The sequence below is a fragment of the Eptesicus fuscus genome, chromosome 7, assembly GCF_027574615.1.
Source record: "Eptesicus fuscus isolate TK198812 chromosome 7, DD_ASM_mEF_20220401, whole genome shotgun sequence".
In the NCBI taxonomy this organism is placed as follows: Eukaryota; Metazoa; Chordata; class Mammalia; order Chiroptera; family Vespertilionidae; genus Eptesicus; species Eptesicus fuscus.
In genome coordinates this window covers 84,276,420-84,296,247 of record NC_072479.1, presented here as the reverse complement: position 1 = coordinate 84,296,247, position 19,828 = coordinate 84,276,420, and the positions used below count along the sequence as shown (strand labels likewise).

The 19,828-nt window shown below is 48.4% G+C and overlaps 1 protein-coding gene across 1 annotated transcript in view; it reads left to right on the top strand.

Moving 5' to 3' along the window:
* ETV6 (ETS variant transcription factor 6) overlaps positions 1–14,503 on the top strand; it is a 218,492-nt gene extending 203,989 nt beyond the window's left edge. The window contains exons 6-8 of the mRNA XM_008140416.3: positions 7,636–7,778; positions 9,639–9,739; positions 13,881–14,503. Coding sequence (XP_008138638.1) covers positions 7,636–7,778; positions 9,639–9,739; positions 13,881–13,986 — 350 coding nt within the window. The 3' untranslated portion in view covers positions 13,987–14,503. The remainder of the gene's footprint in view (positions 1–7,635; positions 7,779–9,638; positions 9,740–13,880) is intronic.
* Positions 14,504–19,828: the final 5,325 nt, after the last annotated feature.

The following is a 19,828-nucleotide window of genomic DNA, read 5'->3' as shown; positions in this document are numbered from 1 at the left end:
GCATATTACCCTTTTATTAGATAGGATGAGCCTCGGGAGCAGCCTCGAAGAGGGAAAAAGGGGCATCATAAAAGTGAAGTGTCAAGGGATTAGGACGGAAGTGATGGCAGGTCTTTGCAGTAAGGTGTGGGTGTGCAGGTGTGTGTATGCCTTTGCTCGCACCCTCGCACGTGTAGATGTGTTTAGAGGAAAGAAAGGGTGGCCTGTGGTACATCTCCATGAGCCAGAGGGGCTCAGAACTTTAGCAGCTGAAAGCACCACGTCCCCCCACACTCTCGCAGCCAGAGCGCCCTCAGCAGACCCCTGCAGCCCCGACCCCGGGGGTTCTGGCCCAGGTCCTGATCCGCAGCCAGCCTGGTGTGTGGGCGCAGTGTGGGCCTGTGGGACAGCGTGGATTCTGGAGTCAGGGGGATGGAACCCTAGTCCTGGCCTCCCAAGCAAAGATGCTTAATGTCCCTGAGGCCTAGCTGCCTTTTCCATAGTAAGAATGTGAATGCCCACTCCTGGCACTTTAGAGTTCTAAGGAGACAACAGGTAAGTGTCTGGCACAAGTAGGTTCATCACTAAGTGTTCACCGCTGCCCACCAGAGCTGGCACGGGGCACTGACCTGTCTGGGGCGTTGGTTTTGCGTGATGCTGTCCTCCTTCGAGGCGCCTGGTTTCCTCATTTCCTTGGAGACTACCTCCTGCACTCCCTCTGGCCTCCTCTGGGGCTCTGCCGCTGTCCCTGTTTGGAGGAGATGGATGAGAGCTCTGGGGGAGGGGGGTACCCTTCACCTCAGCAGGACTGGGGGGGGGGGGCGCTGGCCCCTCACACTCTGGCTGAGTCAGCACTTAATTTTCACTGGGAACCACTGAGAAATCAGAGCACCTGAAAGAGAAGGAGGCTTCAGAATGACTTCTTAAAAGGATAGACAGTCACAGTCACGGCACAGTGGCTGCGTGAGAATAATAGAGGGCTGGGGGAGACTGGAAATTCCAGTTTGGTTGAGGGTATGCCTTTCTGTAAGACGGTGTCCCTACCTCCCCGCAGTCCCTGGGTGGGAATCCCCGGCTGTCCCTCCCCTGAGCAAAGCAGGGCTGGGCGGTGCTCGTGTCCAGCTGTGGCTCCAGCTCAGCTGTGAGGCCTGAGCTGCAGACACCAGCATTTCCCGCCTTGGGCAGCCAGCGGTGTGAAGGTCCCGCCTGGTCTGTAGCTGCGGTCCCTCTGCCCCATGAAGCCAGGAAGCCTGGCTCTGTCTTCGGTGCCTCAGCTCCTCCTTCCCCCAGCTTGCCCCTGCTCACATATGGTTTCTGTTTTCCTAAGCCACAGCAGAGCGCAAGCAATTACCCATTGTAAGAGCACCTCTGCGTATCCGCACAGGGTTGCCTGCACTGGATTGATCAACTTTCTGCGTCTAGGTAATGGCTTAGCTAGGAGAGAGGAGGCAGGGGACCCTGAGCTGCAGGTCGCCCCCTGCCTGTGGTAAGCTCTGTGTGTCTATAAGCAGGGTTTCTCGAGTTTGCCACTCTTGATATTTGGGCCAAATAATCCTTTGATCTGGGGCTTGTGCTGTGCATTATAAGATATTTAGTGGCACCCTGACCTGAACCCACTAGATGCTAGTAGCATTCTCCACCCCAGTGAAGCAACCACAGTGGTCTCAGAACATCGCCAGATACTCCATAGGGAACAAGAGTTTAGAAACTCTGGTTACTTTTATAATGCAGAGTAGCAATTATTTTGTTTTGTTTTGTTTTGTTTTGTTGGTCCTCACCTGAGGGCATTTTTTTCCATTGATTTTAGAGTGGAAGGGAGGCGGGAAGGGGCGAGAGGGAAACATCGATGTGAGAGAAACACATCGATTGGTTGCCTCCTGCATGCACTCCAACCAGGTCCAGGGATTGAACTTGCAACCCAGGTACATTCACTTGACCGGGAATCGAACCTGCGACCCTCCCATGCGCCGGCTGATGCTCTAACCACTGAACACACTGGCCCAGGCAGCAATTTTTTTTGCATGTTGCTTACCCGTTTTGTTGCTGAATCTGAAATAAATGTTACTATTTTTTCATAATAAATTTAAAGAAATTAAACAGGGACACTTGGCCTCTTCTTGTTGGAGATTATACCCACAGAACTCCATTTTCCAGACCTTCATTTAAAATTCCACTGAGGCCATGAAAACTACATCAAATTGCTCTCTTAGAAGCTTTCTCGAAATTTTAATTAACCACCATCATTAAACAATCCCCTTTGTCCAACTTGACGTCCCACTCAGGTTTTATAAACATCAGCTTTGTCTAGCAGGGTTGTTTTTTTCCATTGGAAACCATGTTGGCTATGTGAGAGCTGCCCATCCTTTTTACAGTCTCTGCTCAGTGAACTTATACAGTGAGTTTCTGGTAAGAGACAGACGTGGGAGTGAAAATATTTCTTCCCAACCACAGAAAGGGATTTTTTTACATTGTCTTTTAGCTGCAGACACCCAGGGTACCTCGCGCAGCAGGAAAGAGCGAGCACTCTCCTTCTGCAATTAGAAAATGGTTCTCCATGATGGCATTTTGCTTGCGCTAAACCCTTTCATAAACTTCCTCGGGTGGAGGAGACAGTCCACATAGTGGACAGTTGTTTAACATTTCCACATGTCTTGATGGAGAAGGCCCTTTTGTTTAGGAGAAATGCCCTTGAAATTAATGACTACCTTGTGATCCAACTGTTTTTTATAAGCATGTCCAAGTGCTTTCTAACGGGATGGACTTTTGTTTATAGAGTTTGATGAGTTTTATTTCCTTGATGATCAAAGAACACTGTATCTCAAAGAATACAATGACGTTTACCAGAGGGAGGGGGTTGGAGACGGGCAAAATGAATGAAGGATGTGAAAAGGTACAAACTTATAAAACAAGTAAGGCATGGGGGTGTCATGTACAGCGTGGTACTATAGTCAGGAATACTGTCATGCATATTTGGTAGTTCTCCAAAGAGTAAATCTTAAAAGTTCTCATCACCACAACAAAACTGTGTAACATTGTCTGGTGACAGCTGGTAACTAGACTTACTGTGGTGATCATCTCCCCACAGATAAAAATGTCCAGTCATTATGTAGCGTTGTACCCCTGAAACTAATACCATACTGTGGCGTATCTGTGATTCCTCAGTTTAGAAAGAGAAAAAGAACATTGTGTCTGTGCAGACATGGACACGTGAAAAATTGCAGGGGGGGGGGCAGGGATGGTAAGAATCTCCAAAGGACCCAGGGAAGTAAGAAGGATCTGCCTTTTATGTCATTGAAATCTTAAAAACTCATATGGCTTGAACTTCAATTGTAAAAAAAAAAAAAAAATAGAAGAAAAAAACTTGCGTGGGCAGGCAGTTATTTTTATCATCTGGCATAATTTTTAACTAAAGAAACAAAACAATCAATAGTGTTATAAAAGCCACTTGTACTCCGAGCTTGAAACAACTGCTTTACGCTACAAAATTCCTGTTGCTTCCTCCATTAGTGACTGAGTAATTCAATATGTCTTGAATGTCAACATATTTTTATTACTCAACTGAAGTTGGCTTTGCTGGATTAAATGCCATTTAAAATGATTAAATGGTAGCTTGTTTGGGGTTATTTTCACATTTATGAAAGGGAAAAGCTTGCAAGGTACACGTGGTTTAGAATCTTACAGGTGACATGTGTGCTCTGGTAAGCTCACCCTTCATTTTTACCAACCAAAGGGCAGATAACCCTCCAGATCTCTTCTTAGTAAATGGTTTGCATAAAGGTCGCAGTTGGATGAAAAACCAGCATGGTGCCCAGTCCTGGGTAAGCCCGTGCTTGAAGAAGTGGTCTGGTTCACATTTACTGGTTTATGAGAAAATGGGGGTGCCAAGACAGTAAAAGAGAAGCAACAGAAACCATACACGTGAACATCTTTGTGCAGATGGGGCTGAGAGGAGAACCAGGCTCTTGAAGTCATAGCTCCAGGAAGCCTGCGGCCGGGAGGGCTGCTGATGAACTGCTCACCCTCAGAAGGGCAAACGTTCTCCATATCCAACTACATAAGACAACCAGAGAGTTTTTTATTAGTACACTAGAGGCCTGATGCACAAAATTCGTGCAAGAGTAGGCCTTCAAAGCCCCGGCTGCCTTCGTCCTTGCAGCCCCGGCTTTGTCCAGAAGGTTGTCTGGAAGTTCATCCGGAGGGTCATTCCGCTGTTTGGCCGTTCGGTTGATTTGCATATTATGCTTTTATTATTATAGATTTTCATATGAATTTCATATAGATTATCATATGAACACTCTAGAGCAGTGGTTCTCAACCTTTCTAATGCCGCAACCCTTTAATACAGTTCCTCATGTTGTGGTGACCCCCAACCATAAAATTATTTTCATTGCTACTTCATAACTGTAATTTTGCTACTGTTATGAATCATAATGTAAATATCTGTGTGTCGCGACCCACAGGTTGAGAACCACTAGCAGGGTCGCCTAAGACCATCGGAAAACACAGATATTTACATTACGATTCATAACAGTAGCAAAATTACAGTTATGAAGTAGCAACAAAAATAATTTTATGGTTGGGGGTCACCACCACATGAGGAACTGTATCAGAGGGTCGCGGCATTAGAAAGGTTGAGAACCACTGCTCTACAGAATCACACGCCAAAATCAGACAAATCCAAAAGTGTCATCAAGCCTCCTTGCAGTAAAAATGATTGTAACCCTGTAGGAAACAGCAAAGTTACACACAACACCCCCCACACCACCACCTTGTTCCTCCTATTTACCTGCATTTTATGTGATAATATTTGGTTTTGTCAGATGTTTTCCAGTTGGAAGAGATGGTGGGAAACTAAAATGTATCTGCCATTGGATGGCAGGACAACTGGTCCATTAAACCCAGCTCAGTTCTCGGTTTCCTATTTGCAGTAAAATTGTTGTAAGACGGGGAGGTGGCAGGGGAGGGGCAGCGGGGAGGGATAAGACACTTTGCCCATACTGCTGCTTTGCCTAGAAACTAGAGTAGTCATGTTACTACAGCTTGATTATTCTCCGTCTGCAATGGCGTGACACTGGCTTCTCTAGGTACTTACGACACTAGGGTCCATCCCCCTGCCCTGTCCCCCCCACCTCAGCCCACCCTCTGGCAGTAAGAGCGCAGCTGTAGGGAGGCGTGGAGTTCGAAGAGGCTGGCCAGCTTCGTTAGAATGGGGTTCAGGCTCCAGAAACCTGGTGTCATTGGTTTAAGAACACCATTTGTGCTTTTCCAAAACACAGTGAAACACGTCACATTAACTTTTACATGCAGGTAATTGGGAGAAAAAGAATATAGTAAGAGACACTAAAGATTTATGGTTATTTTTTTTTAATGCCAGTTACTTTTTTTTTATTTTAGAGAGGGAGAGAGAGAAACACATCGATGTAAGAGAGATACAAGAGAAACATCAATCAGTTGCCTCCATTGGTGTATGGTACGACAGACACTCCAGCCAACTGAGCCACACCCGCCAGGGCAATGATTTATGATCATTTTACGTTTCATGGTAATTCCTAGAAAAATTAAGCCTCCCAGAAAATGCCATATTTTATGCCACTTCCTTCTGTTCAGAGAAAACCCTGGATTTCATAAAAGGTGCACTAAACAGAGTCAAACCTTGCTCTGGGAAGTCCTAAATTTTTACAAACATACACCTGTTCACCAGCTTCTCTGAGGATAGAAGCCACATTGGGCAGTGTGGCACAGCACAGGCCTCCAAGTCACGTGGAACCTAGAATTTTGTGTCCCTCCAGAGCTGCACCCCAGCTTCCTTGTCCATAAAATACCGCATCCGGTGTCGCAGGGACCAGATGCAGCCCTGCTCACAGAGTACACAGCACAGCGCCTGCAAATAGCATCGGAAAATACCGTTGTTCCTTTCATTACTTTCTCTTCACTCACATTACCACTCACCCGGTAATCCTGTAAAGCAGCGATTTCAACCGGTGTGTCACGAGAATGTTTAAAGCAGGTAATACATACCTACCTGACTACTTAGTCAGGGCACCGACCTCTTTTCCCTTAGATTGTCAAATTAAAAAAATGATAACAGCCAATACAACAATAGCCCTTCAGTGTGAATGAGTCAAAATTATACCTAGTTTTTTGTCAGATTTCAAAAAATGCATTTTTTTGGTGTGCCGCGGAATTTTAGTAATGGTGTATGTTGTGCCCCTAGATGAAAAAGGTGGAAAATGACTGCTGTAAAATAAGGGCTGTTAGTCCCGTTTCATAAATGAGGCAACCGAACCTTGGGGAGTTCCAAGAAACTCACTCAAGGGGACCTGACTCAACTCCTCTTGTAGGTACACTCCAGAGAAGGGTGTGTTGATTGCTCTGGGAGGTGACGTGCTGGCTCTAAGCTACTCCAGGTCTAACCCAGACACTCCCTCCAGGTCTCCCAGGCCGCGCCCAGCAGGAGGGAGTCAGCGCATTGTAGTGCAGGGGCCTCAGGTTTCAAGTCCCAGGACCTTGGGGTGAGGGTTAGAAATAACGTGTGAAGAGTGCCGAGTACATACGCGGCATCCTGCGGCTCATCCTTTATTACCATCATGCTGGCGAGTGCCTAGCACAGCTCCCGGTCCACAGTGAGCCCCTGGAAGTTGGGTCTCTTATTCTCATCTGGAGGCCAGGCCAACATGAAGTAGACCTAGACAGTACCAGTCGGCCCCCACCCACCCGTCAAGGCTCTGCTAGAGGGCAAACCACATCCCATGATGGCACAAACCCAGAGAGCACCAGAACAAAGGAAAGGCACGCTGTATGCATCTTCTCTTTGAATTTGCCAACCCCCAGCTAGAAGCCTCGCTCAGGGCCCGGCCTGCACGAATTCACTTAATAAATCTTGGTTGCCCAACCCAGTGATGGAGCACCTGCTGTAAAGTAGAGAAAGGGATTTTTTGTACTGGGTTTCTTTCTACCCTGCTCCCCTCATAATAAAGCAGTTTTAAAGACCTCCAAAGTGTGCTATAGTGAGAATATCTGTATTCTTAAAAAAAAAAGAAGAAGAAGCATGCTGGTCACAGTTCCCACGGCCACAGTCACTGAGTCCCATGGTCTTTTCCTTCCCCACAGCCTTTCACGTAGCACGCTTCTTTTTCTGCCATTTTTTAGCCGACCCCAATCTTCTTGTCTCTATCCATTCAGTATCACCCTCCAACACGAAAGTCATCTTAGCACCACCACTGATGCCACCCGCTCTCTCGGGAACATCGGGACTCGCCTCCTGCCTGCCACCCTGCATTGCCCGCTTTTCATTGCACTTCCAGGGCCAATGCATTTGCAGTTCGAGCTGGTTCTCTCTCTCCTGTGGGCTCTGCTCAAATTCAGGTCATGGGTCATGGCGGTGGACAAGTCGCTTCCTCTCTCCCCTCCCGGCCACTGTGTCCCCCTCTTGGAAGGAGGCAGTTGGAGTGGATGGTCTCAGGCCGCACAGGACAGAGGTCACCCTCTCCAACACCATCCCCATGTCCCTCGAGGCACAGGTCTCCCTGTCAGATGCAAGGTTAGGCCGTCCATCCAAAGTAGGCCAAAGTAGTTTCTCGACTATTTTCTGATTCTCGTTCTTGGTCTCGACAAGAAACATTTTCAACAGCGTTTTCTTGCCCTTTTCCTCGGCAGACTGTAGACTGCTTTGGGATTACGTCTATCAGTTGCTTTCTGACAGCCGGTACGAAAACTTCATCCGATGGGAGGACAAAGAATCCAAAATATTCCGGATAGTGGATCCCAACGGACTGGCTCGACTGTGGGGAAACCATAAGGTAAAAGGGCACCAGATATCTGCTCTGCAAACTGGCGCCAAAACAAAGCCTTTCTCCCGGGGTTGGGGGATAATTGTCTGTCTTCTGCTTCCTAAGGCTGCCCGTAATTGCTTCGTTTCTTCCTTACTGGGCAAACAATGAGACGGTCGCAAAGGGAAGGAGATCATTAAAGATGCCCCTTTCCGGTGTGGCGCGGGCCAGGTGCCAGTGAGCTCAGCATATCCTGGCCTCCGGGCCGAGGGCTGAGAAACCCTCCCCCGCCCCCTTGACCTGGCCCTGTCACCTGTGTCATTAGGAACCGGTAACGGGGAAGCGCGTGGGGCTCTGACGCACGAGGGAGCCTTCTGAAGCGTGGCTTCTGTTCCGCTCAGTCAGAAACTCCCATGTTCCCGAAAGCCCCTTTCCCACGGAAAATACTGACATTCTGGCTCTAAGACATCCCCCTTTCAAAGCAGACAGGGCAAGAAGTAGGACTGCCCCTCAAGTTCCCACACTAGGAAGAGGGGGTGGAATCTAAAAGATAAAGCCTTCTAGAGTTAGGAAAACTGTTCAAGTGCGTAGACGTAACAAGCAGGTAAAACAACCCAAATGTACATCCATGAATGAGTGGATGAAGGAACTGTGGTCTGTGCGTGCAAGAGAAGATCATTCAGCCTTAAAAAAGAGGGAAGTTCTTCCGTATGCGGCCACACGGACAGACCTTGAGGACATTATGCTAAGTGTAATAAGTGCAAGTCAGAGAAAGACAAATACTGCCTGATCCCACTTCTATGAAGTGCCTAAAATAAACAGTTCATTGAATCAAAGAATGGAATGGTGTGGCCAGGGGTTGGGGGAGGGGAAAATGAGGAGTCACTAGTCAATGGGCATGAAGTTTCCTTTAAGTAAATTGAGTAACTTCCAGGCATCTGCTGTACAACACGTTAACACCAGTGCATTATGCACTAAAAATTTGTTAAAAGGGTAGATCTCATGTTAAGCATTCTTACCACAACAAAATAAAGTAAATAGAGCAAAGAGCACCTCCTCCAACCCCCCCCCCCCCAAAAAAAAAAACTCCAACAAAAACCTAAATAAGTAAATCTGTATTCCTACTTTTAAAAAAATCAAGTAACCAAGATCCAGGTCTGACCACAGACAAGTGGGTGGCATCGTGGCACAGTGCCAGCTCAGCCAAGTGAGAGGGGGCAAGGGGGCCCAGCCCAGCGAGCTCTGCCCTGGCTGCAGCCTTGGAGGACCTGTGCCAGCCATGACCGCACACGGCAGCGCCCACTGCCAGACACTTCCATGCGCGAGTCGCTGGGAAAAATCCCTCTGCCCCTCCCACATGGTGCCCTAGTCCCAGCGCTGTGAACCTCTGTATTCTTGCTTCCACAACAGGAATTTTAAGCAACAAAATATCTCTTCCTTAAAGTGACAAACCAGAAACACAGTTTGAGAAAGGTCACTGCAACAAAAAAGAAGAAAGCACTTCTCTGTGGGTCAGAAGGTGAAGGATGGCCCACAGATAGTGGGACCCTGCAGGAAATTCCTGGGGCACAGCAGAGCGCAGGCTTGGGAAAGGAAGTAAGGGAGGCTGCCGAGGGCTGTGCCGCATTGGCCAGCACTCCCTCCCCCTCCGGGACTTCTGACAAGGGGTGATTCACTGGGAGAAGTCTGGGCGGCTGCGGAGGTAAAAGCGGAGGGGTGGGAACCAGTGGGCCTGGGTGGCCGCGATGAGCAGGTACCTTCCCCATCTCCAGGGCCACGGGAGCCGCTGAAGAACTTTTATTTTAACAGCTCCCCCAGCGCCTTTTCTGAGGTTCATTTCATTGTGTCTTTGTGCTTTTTTTTTTCTCTCTTCCTCCTTTGAACAAACAGAACAGAACAAACATGACCTATGAGAAAATGTCCAGAGCCCTGCGCCACTACTACAAACTAAACATTATCAGGAAGGAGCCCGGACAAAGGCTTTTGTTCAGGTAGCACTTCCTTTTTCTCCTTTCCTTCTTTGGGGAGGATATTGCTTTCTTTAAATAAGAGGGAGGAGGGAGCCTGTTAAGATCTCTACCTGCCTATCCGACACTCAAAGCCACCGGGGCTACGAGTCGGAAACCAGGTGCTGGTTTGTTAGAATTTAAGAAAAAATCAGGTTTGTTTTTTTTTAATTCATGTCGGTCCTATAGTTAAACCAAGACTAAGTGAACACAGTCTGGCTCCCCTGTAAAACAATGCCATGATCCAATAGTATCACCTGCCATTAGCATCCGGTGTAGGTCAGGGAGCAGCCGGAGTGGCGCTGTCAGTGGCAACACCAGGAATTGAACCTGGACTTCCAGGCCCCAACCCTGTACGCTGGTTCCTGAATCAGTGTTTGTCCAACTGCAGTCGGGACCTGTGAGTGGGTCGTGAAATAGATGTAATGAGTCCATCATAACTTTTTGTGTGTTTTTTTTTTTTATGAAATAAAACAGAATTGATTAGTGTAGGATAGAGTTGAAAATATCAGAATGTGTCCCATGAAATTCAGAAGGACCGCTCATTTATGAAATTTTTTTCAGGGGTGTGTGTGTGCGTGTGATACAATATATTTGCTATAATGCACTGTAACAGAAGTCTGAATGCTTTTGCTGTAGACATTCCTCTTCCCAGAATTCCTCACACTGAGTTCCACCATGGGAACCACCACTTAGATTGCGATTCCGAGTGCCATGTAAGAAAAGAGGAGTTAGAAGAGGAAGAAGGGACCTAAGGGACCAGTCAGGAGAAGGAGAACGCTGGTGGTCATGGGTGGTGACTGCCATGTGAGACCCAGGGAAAGTCGGGAGAGCGTGGGATCAGCAAGCAGCCTGCGGCCATGCGTGTTGGCAGGTGGGGCAGAAAAGACTTGGAGGTGGGACTCGAGGCGTGGGTGTGGAGTTGTTTATAAGCAGGTGAAAAATGACCTGTCTGTGTGCAGGTGAGCTCACTGGAAAGAGCAGAGAACCCGGGCTTTAGTGTTAGGAAGGGGCAGTAAAAACAGTTGAGATGTTAAAAACAAGTGGAAAAGGCCGCTCAGGGGACGGACCCCGAAGGAAATGGAGTAAAAAAGAGCCCCCCTTTCGCTGGCTGTGCTGACGCTTCCCTCCGTTCTTTCTACACTTGGTCCATGGCTATATTCCTCCCACTTGACATGCTTTTTTCCTGAATGAGTTGATCCCATTACACAGCTTGAATCATCACCTCAATGGTTAGACTCTTAAATCTTTGTACCCAGCTTTAAAATCTCCCTGAAGTTTCAAATCTGAGTTTCCAAAGACTTCTTATAGGACATGTCCATTTAAATTTAACATTAGTGTCTTGGACATGCAACATTCAAGACAGACCTTCACATGCTAGCAATCTCCCCCTCCCCCCTTGCTTCTCGTCACTGGCATCGCCATTGTGTGAAGCAGCCGGCCTTGACACCGCCGTTACCCGGGACTCTCCTGTGCCTGAGCCAGTGGTGGTGCTGAGTGGTCCCCTGGCTCCTTTCTGTGCTGCAGGCACCGCATGTCCCAAGATTTCTTACGAGCAGGTTCCAGGTTGGAGTCTATCCAATGACAGGCACTCTCTTGAGATGTGGAAGATTCGAGAAAGGCAACAGCCTTATTATTGCTTCCGGAGCAATGGAGACTGATAGCTAGACTTCAGATTCACTCCCAGAGTAATTCAACATTCTCTGTCCACCTCTGGTCTACTCTCCTGCCTCCCAAACTCATTATATACTCTGCCAGCCGCCCTGCAACACAGATGCAATTCCCTGTCAGAAACATATACCCCTTTGAGTTTTGCTTTTTAACATGTACACCCTCGAGGCCCACCTCCAGTTGGCTGCCTTTACGAGGCCTTCTTCAACTGCTCAAACACTCAGATATCTTATTCTGTCATTTCTTGACCCTAAACCACTTCGTGATCTGCATTGTTGTTGTTGTTGTCAACCCTCACCCAAGGATATTTTTCCATTGATTTTTGGAGAAAGTGGAAGGGAGAGGGAGAGACAGAGAGAAACATCCATGTGAGAGAGACACATCGGTTGGTTGCCTCCTGCACACCGCCCCCCCTCCCCCCAACCAGGGCCAGGGAACCTGCAACCAAGGTACGTGCCCTGGACCGAAATCAAACCCAGGACCCTTCAGTCCGTGGGCCAGAGCTCTATCCATTGAGCCAGACCGGCTAGAGAGCATGATCTGCACTTTTAATAGTGAAGTCCTTCTCCCCACAACGAGGTCATAGGCTCCTAGGAGGTAGAGGATTACATTTGGTATAATTCTGTTGTACACCTCATGGAGGCTTTCAATAAGTATTTCGTGACAAGCCTAGCTTGGAATATCAGAAGGCTAATGTGGAAAAGCAGTCAAAAGGAGAAAAGGGTGGTTTGAAGGCCATACATAGCGTATTGATGGGCATGGCCTGGAGGGCATCGTTAGTGACTTCAGGTGTTGAGGGGGAAGCGTTAGCGAGGAGAGGAAAGGTAGAAGACAGACTGCAGACCAGACGCTACAGATCGTGCTGCCTCCGTAATATGGCAGAAAAGAAAAGCAGTGGTAGCTGGAAGGTTCCTAGGTTTCCAATAGTGATTTTCAACAAGGTGAAAAGGGAAGAATCGTGCTATTAGCGGGCAGATTAGTCATTTTTGAGAAAATGAGTGCTGCAAGCCACACTTGCCACAAAACGAAGGCTTCTTGGTATGAAATCCAGGGTATAATCAGGTGACATATCACATTATGGGTACTCGGTACAGGAAGTATGGGAGAGGAGGGAGGAAGGCTTCGGCATAGATGGGTCCCATTAGCAGCTCTTGGATGATGAGGCGGAGCTCAAAGGATGAGTAGGGCTCAGACAGTGACAGGGGTAGAGAGGGTTCCGAATAGAGGCCAAGCTGGAGGTTGGGAAGCTGGCATGAGCCATCCTATCTAATAAAGAAGGAATATGCAAATTGACCATAGCTCCATGACAAAGATGGCGGCGCCCACAGCCAATAAGGAGGGAATATGCAAATTGACGCAACAAGGCAAGAGGCTGAAGGCGGCTCTGGTCGGAGTGAAGGCGGAAAGGTGGCTTCGGGCCGGAGCGAAGGTGGTGCTGGCAGCCAGGGGGAGGAAGGCCTATTCTTGCACGAATCGTCATGCATTGGGCCTCTAGTGACTATATAAGGAAGAAGACTGGCCAGGCAAGGATGGAGGATTTACAGTGGAAATCGAGTTTCCTGGGTGTGATGACAAAGGGCCCCAGTGGGCAGGCCGGAGACTGGGTCCTTGACTTGATAAGTGGCCATCGTAGGCTTTGGACATGGAGGAGTGAGAGAAAATGTGTGTGTGAAGACAGTTCATCTGGTGCAGGCCAGAATAGAGGGGAGGGGAAAGGCGTGCCAGCACACAGTGGGGCTGAGGAAAGGGCACTCCCACAGTAGGGCAGAGCATTTGCATCTAGGTTGCCTCCCAGAACCATGAAATCGTGGCCGAAACGTCACCGAAGTTCTTTCCGAGGGAACCCAGTGAACAGGATGAGGTTTGCAGTCTGTGCCTGGCTGCTAAGGAAGATAGACTAAAGAGGATTTGTTGCTAACGTTTTGGATGTGTTTGTGTTAACATTGAAAACGATTTTCTTTTTTGCCTTTCTGATTTTCTAAAGCACCACTACTAACTGGCCCTATTATCAGAATTTTCCATTCAGCATTTAATTGTATCCTTTGAGTTAAAATCAAGTTTCAAATACCGTTCCCTGGACTCACAGTTTGGTATGGAAGGGGATCTACAGCTCTCGTGGGCCCTTGTAAAATGTAACTCTAAAAATAAGGAACACAGATGGGTGAGCTGTACCAGGGTTCCCTCACAAGGTCATGTGGGAGGCACTGCACAGCTCCAGTGGGCGCTGTCCACCTGCCCTCGTCCTGGCCTCTTTTTATCGTTATTTCACCATTTTTCAGGCAGTCAGGGCAAGGGACGCCTTTTTCTAACGGACGCTAAGTTACCGTTAACAGCTGGCTTCAGTAGCTCTCCAGCTATATGAGGTGATAGGGCCTTTCTCTTTCGTGTCAAGTTCAGGGTGAAGACAACTTGAGCAAAATGTAATCTCTAAACTCCTCCATGTCCTCTCCCAAAGGTTTATGAAAACCCCAGATGAAATCATGAGCGGCCGGACAGACCGTCTGGAGCACCTCGAGTCCCAGGAGCTGGATGAACAGATATACCAGGAAGATGAATGCTGAAGGCACCAGCCCCGTCTCAGCGGCCGCGGCCCAGGGCGCCGCTGCCCCCGGACTGCCGGAGGCGGAGCAGGGGGCTGCAGAGAGTAGGAGGGGACGAGGCCCCGCGACGGGAGTGACACTGCTCTTGCATACCAGGAGGGACCCAGAGCACCTTAGACAAACCACCCAGCAAAGGCAGGGCTGGAATTCCGGCCGGCGGCACTAGCCCGGGACCCGCGTTCACGTTCCCCCCTCGTTCGGAATCTGTCCATCTGTAATTCCTCACCCTCGCCCTTCCACCTGTTGTCAGTTTCACGGTATTTTTGTTTTTTATTTTTTTATGACCATGCAGTTTGACTTTCATCAGTCACCTAGGGGAAGACATGAGCTTGTTTTCCTATGGAAATATTATATCTATTATATATATATATTTTTTGCAATTCTCACAAAGAGTGGCAAACCCAGCTCGTCAGGAAAGAGAAAACTTGCAAAAGGGTCCAGCTCTTCTTTCCCCCGCCACATGGATCAGGTCTGTTCCTGTTGCTGTTGGATCTTGGGGGGCGGGTGGGGTGGGGGGGAGGGGTGCAGGGGAAAAAGGATGCTTTTAAGAAAGATAAAGTGAAAAAGGAGAGGTCTCTTTTTCTCTCTCCTGCTCTCTCTCCTTCCCTGCCTTCTCCCCACCCCACCCCCTCCCGCCCCCTTGGAGTTCAGCCTCTTGGAGAATCTGGGTAGCAATTGGCACCTAAATAGAATTGGTGGCCTGGGTGCTTTGGGGCCGACACCGCTAAATCAGACCCTCAATCCCTGCACTTGGCCACCGTCCGAGGGAGCCCCAAACACATGAGAGGCGGCTGTGCTCCAGGGAAACGAGTGTCCATCCTGCAGACACAGCGTGAGAGCCACGCAGCTCAGGGTTCTACAGCCTCGGCTCCAGGTGGACGGCCGCGGGTTATTTGGAAGCCCCAGCACCTGGGATCACGGTGGAAAGCCCGCAAAGAGCACACAGGCCTGAGGGTTCAGAAACAGAGTGAGAGCTCTGAGGTGGGACCCCCTTATCCCCAAGCAGGCTACAGAGGCCAGAGAGGCAGGCTACAGAGTTCCATGCCCTCACCTAACTTTTTTTTTTTTTTTAATGATTTCTAGGCTTTTTTTTTTTTTTTTTTAAGTTTCCCGGTCCCCATAGAGCACAGGGCATTGGAGAGGGGAGCACCCTGGAGTGTGCAGTCTCGGTTGCTACCGGTGTTTGCCCAGCCTGGGCAGACAGCAAATCCCTCAGATACATGGCTGTTTCCTTCTGTCCTTCTTACACAGCTGTGCTGCAGAATGGGCCCATCCGTGGCTCTTTTTCCCCTCAAAATAAGATCGATTGTATCTTGGAAAGTGAGGATAGCGCCACCCCTTCGTACTTTCGATGATAACATTTTTAGAGAGCTGTTTAGATTTGCTTTCCTTTTCTAGCCGTCTAAGTTCACTCTTCCAATACAGGTTCAGAATCCAATATGAGGAGTACAGTGTGTTTTCATTCGAAAGATTGGACCTGCCTTACAAAGCACCCCCTTCTCGTTTCCCTCAGCTCCCCCAGGGTCCGTAGGGGATGGTCAGCAGCGGGTCCCAGGTGAGGCTGCCAGACCCCCGCCTCTTCTCCAGCCTTTAGACACAGTCCTTCCCCAGCCTACTGACAACGACACCAGCGGGGGCGAGGGGCACAATAGATTGACTATGGTTTCAGGACCGTGGACTTGAGCTGATCGGGGCTCTTCGTTCTTGCTCTGTTCCTGCCTCATATCAGACCATATGTAGACACACGGAGGTGGCCAGCCAGCTCACATGTCACACACTCCCCCTCCTCCCCCTCTCTAACTTCCAGAATATCGGGCTTGTGATGAGGTCAGAGACCATCTGTGGGAGGCTAGCGGCTCCCTCCGGGGAGGGTCTGGACTGAATCGGCGTGGATGGTGCAGTGCAGCTGGGTCCCAGCAGGCCACAGATGTCTCTGAGGAGTGTGCAGCCGCACACCAGCCTCTGAGATGACTGATGTATCTGCGAGGGGGAGATGAAGCCAAATACCCGGCGTGCTGTGAAAGCCACTGCGTTTAGGGCTGGAGAGACAGGCTGGGTTTTCACTGGGGCCCTTGATGTGGTTATGAAATCATGAGGACACGTCATTCCGTCCACCTGACCCAGGTGGTGCAACTCGGGCTACTTTCCAGTCCAAGAATCTTATGGTTGAATTATGGAGGAAAATTTCCTTTGGCCCCAAGGATTTCTCTGTATTTAGAGCAATATTCTCTATGAAAATGTAAAGACAGGATGACACCTTCAGCCACTTAAAGAAAACATAGAAGGTGCTAATTCCAGTATAGTCTTGATTTCCCATCCAGGTATTTATTACCAATAATGATTTCCTATTGATTTCCCTTAACATCAAAGACCTTCCCATGTGTTCTTTGAGAGAACACCTGGGCGATGCTGACACCAGGGGTACAGTGCTCACACACTGCAGACCTCACAGGTTTCAGATTGAACTTAGCCAACCTTCATGAAGCACCTGTCAGACCCGTGAGGGACTCAACAGTGAATCAGGCACGATCTCGCCCTCCGAGGACCTGCTTTCTACCTGCAGGATCCATCCAGCATGACATGTCTCACTTCAACACTACATACCAAGGGAGGTGAAAATTTCACCTGGGACCAAGTTAAAAGCACATCTGTGACCTAAACAGTTGGCCTTTCCCTGCAGCCATCGTGGGGATTCTTGGCTTGCAAGATCAGAACTGGGGAAAGGAAAATACAGAGGAAGATCGCCTAGGGCCGTGGTCGGCAAACTGCGGCTCTTGAGCCACATGCGACTCTTGGGCCCCTTGAGTGTGGCTCTTCCACAAAATACCACAGCCTGGGAGAGTCTATTTTGAAGAAGTGGCGTTAGAAGAAGTTTAAGTTTAAAAAATTTGGCTCTCAAAAGAAATTTCAGTCGTTGTACTGTTGATATTTGGCTCTGTTGACTAATGAGTTTGCCAACCACTGGCCTAGGGGGAGGGGAGCTTTCTCTAGCTGTGTACGGAATAGGCATGCTCACTTGTATCTTGAAATTCTCGAGCATCTCCTCCCTGCACTTTGAGTTAGCCAGGTTGCCTCCTCTCCATCAGAAGGTAGCAGTGGCGATGGGATGGACTGGCTGTGTGGAAGTAACATGATCTCTACGATCTTTTTGGTACCAAGGCAACTTGGTCTGGCCTAAGGCAGTATCACCGATGGTCCAGATCTTGGGGGAAGGGAGGTCTCACGGGAAAAGAGGAATAACAAACGTAGGATGTGCTTCTTTCAACAGTATCTTTGGAACCTCTGATCCATTGTCTCCTGACACTGAGGATATACAGTTAGCTGACACTTAGAGGCTATGGCAAGACTTACCTGAATGACTAAGTCAGCACCATTTCCACCTTTCCCTGCCTAGGCTCCAACTCTGAAAACATTTTTGAAATATTAACTCCCTTTTGCAGAAGGGAGACCTGAGTATTAGAGAGGTACTAGGACCTGCCCTAGGAGCAGACAGCATGCCAGGGACGGAGTTAGGTTTGGGATCCAGCCCGATCATACCCCCATTTGACCCATTCCCACCCAGGAAGCTGAAGATAAAAGGTCTGGGAAAACACAAAGAACAAAGGGCGGTTTTCTTCGCCCAGGCATTCCATTCGGTGCTAGTTAGTTTTCACCCGCTCAGCCTGCTCCTCTCTGGGCAGAAGCCTGGAATGAAGGGAGTGACACGAGGAAGCCAGAGCAGGGGTGGGAGGGGACACAATGGTCCCTGCCTGTCTAAAACGCCCAAGACTAACCTGATACTCTTGGCCCCACCTGCATCAACACTAACAGCTCCAAACTCCCTGGATCTTTCACACACGCCAAGTGAACATTCTTGAAGGTTCCTCTTTGTGACTGCAACCACCTGCAAACCCAAACGAATCTAGAATTTCTTTTTCTCTCTCTCTTTTTTTTTTTTTTTGGTTTGTTTAATTTCTATTCTCTTGTTGTTTATGAGGTGTGGGGTTTATAAGGGACTGAATCAAATGAATGTAACAAAAAGAAAAAAAAAAAGAAAAAAATGCCTTTTCTCAGGGCCAGTGAGTTGCAAATAATTTTTAAAGAAAAGCCTATAATTGCATCATCTCAATAAATTTTTTATTTAAAAAAAAAAAAAGGTCCCAAGTGTCTGTTTTAATAAGATGAAATGGAGTCAGAGAGGCAAGGTGCTCCGATGAGGTAAATCCTGTCTCCACTCAATTATGGGATAAAGTGCATGGTTTTTCTCTGGCAGAAAGCCTCTGTCACAGAGCCGTCTGCAGGCGGTCTTCAGACAGGCAGCCCGGAAAGGTCATAGCAGACCGTTTAGAGCTGAGCAGCTGCCACAGGTGCAGATATTTGCCAGAAGGAACCTCGATCCGAGATGCTCGGGTCCTGTGCCGTGCCAAAGACTTACCGGTTCACTGACGACCCAGGGAATTCCAAGAGTAAAGAGCCTCAGGTCTCTTCACAATATAATGCCTTCCTAATCCTCCTGAAGTCATGGGTGTGAGCCTACAGCTGATGAGGGCATACATGTGAGTCGAGCTCCTACGTATACACTGGACCATAGTCATCATTCAGCTCAGAGCCGGCCCCATGCGCAGAACGTCTCAGCAGCACTGACCCATGGAGCCACCTGCCAACTAATAGACACTTAGGATTGCAACAGCAAACGAGCAGAACTACGTTTGCCATCGGTGGTGGGTAGAAACTAAGAGAAGAATGAAAAATTAAGCAAGTGTGGTAAAGACCTGGGGAAGGGGAGGGATGCTGGGTAGAAGGGTCAATGGGGGAAATAGAGGGACATCTGTAATACTTTCAACAATAAAGATAAATTTTTAAAAAAAGAAAATGAAGCAAATTATGCTTTGTTAGCAACTCGGATGTAGGTGTGGGAAGCAGAAGTTTGACATCAACGGTCTCAGAGAATGTTAGGTTATTTCTGTATGTAAGTTGTCCCAGGTACTCTGACCCCCTTGACCTTGGACTGATGGCTGGAATTTGTCCTATCTGCTGTATTGTCAGAGCACAGCATCAAATAAGAAGGGTCTAGGTGTTTCCTGTGGTGCTAAGAATGCATCGGAAGCTACTCTTCCTATAACCTAGCATTAGCATCACCTTGGAATTGCTAGAAATGCAAAATATCAGTTCCCAACTGCCTGAGATGTTGACAAACTGAACCAAAAACTTGGTGGGGCTTAGCAACCTGCTTTAACAAGCTCTCCGGGTGAGTCTGATACACATTGAATTGTGGGAACCACTGCTAGCATCAATTTGTTCATCTTGGTCCGAAAAGCGCTATGTGGCCATTTAAACAGGACGCAGAATAATTGATGAGAACTAATTTGCATGAATGGTACACACAATAACGCTGCGTTCTCCTAATACTAGATATACTGTGGACTGAGGCTAAATGGACACAGAATCACATGCCAGAGTCCTCTTCTTGCTTCCTTCAAACCCTTTAAACAATGCTTTTGCTATAAAAATGAGCTGTTTTAAAGGGCGACTCTACAGCTGACCTGCCCTTACAAATTAGAGCATAGCAATTTATTCGTTTATGTCCATGTAGCTGCCTAGCCAGCCTAACCTGAAAAGAAAAAAGGATCATTCTCATCTGCTGACTGACCTTGGCTGGCTGTTCCTGGAATCACTAAGTGGAGCCCAGGTGACCGCGTAGCCAGGGCATTTGCAGGGACTGCAGAACCACTCGGCTAGACCCGTGCTTCTCAAACCTGAAAGGTGCTTGCAGATCTGCTAAGGCTCCTGATGCAAAGCAGGTGATGCCAGTAATATCACCATC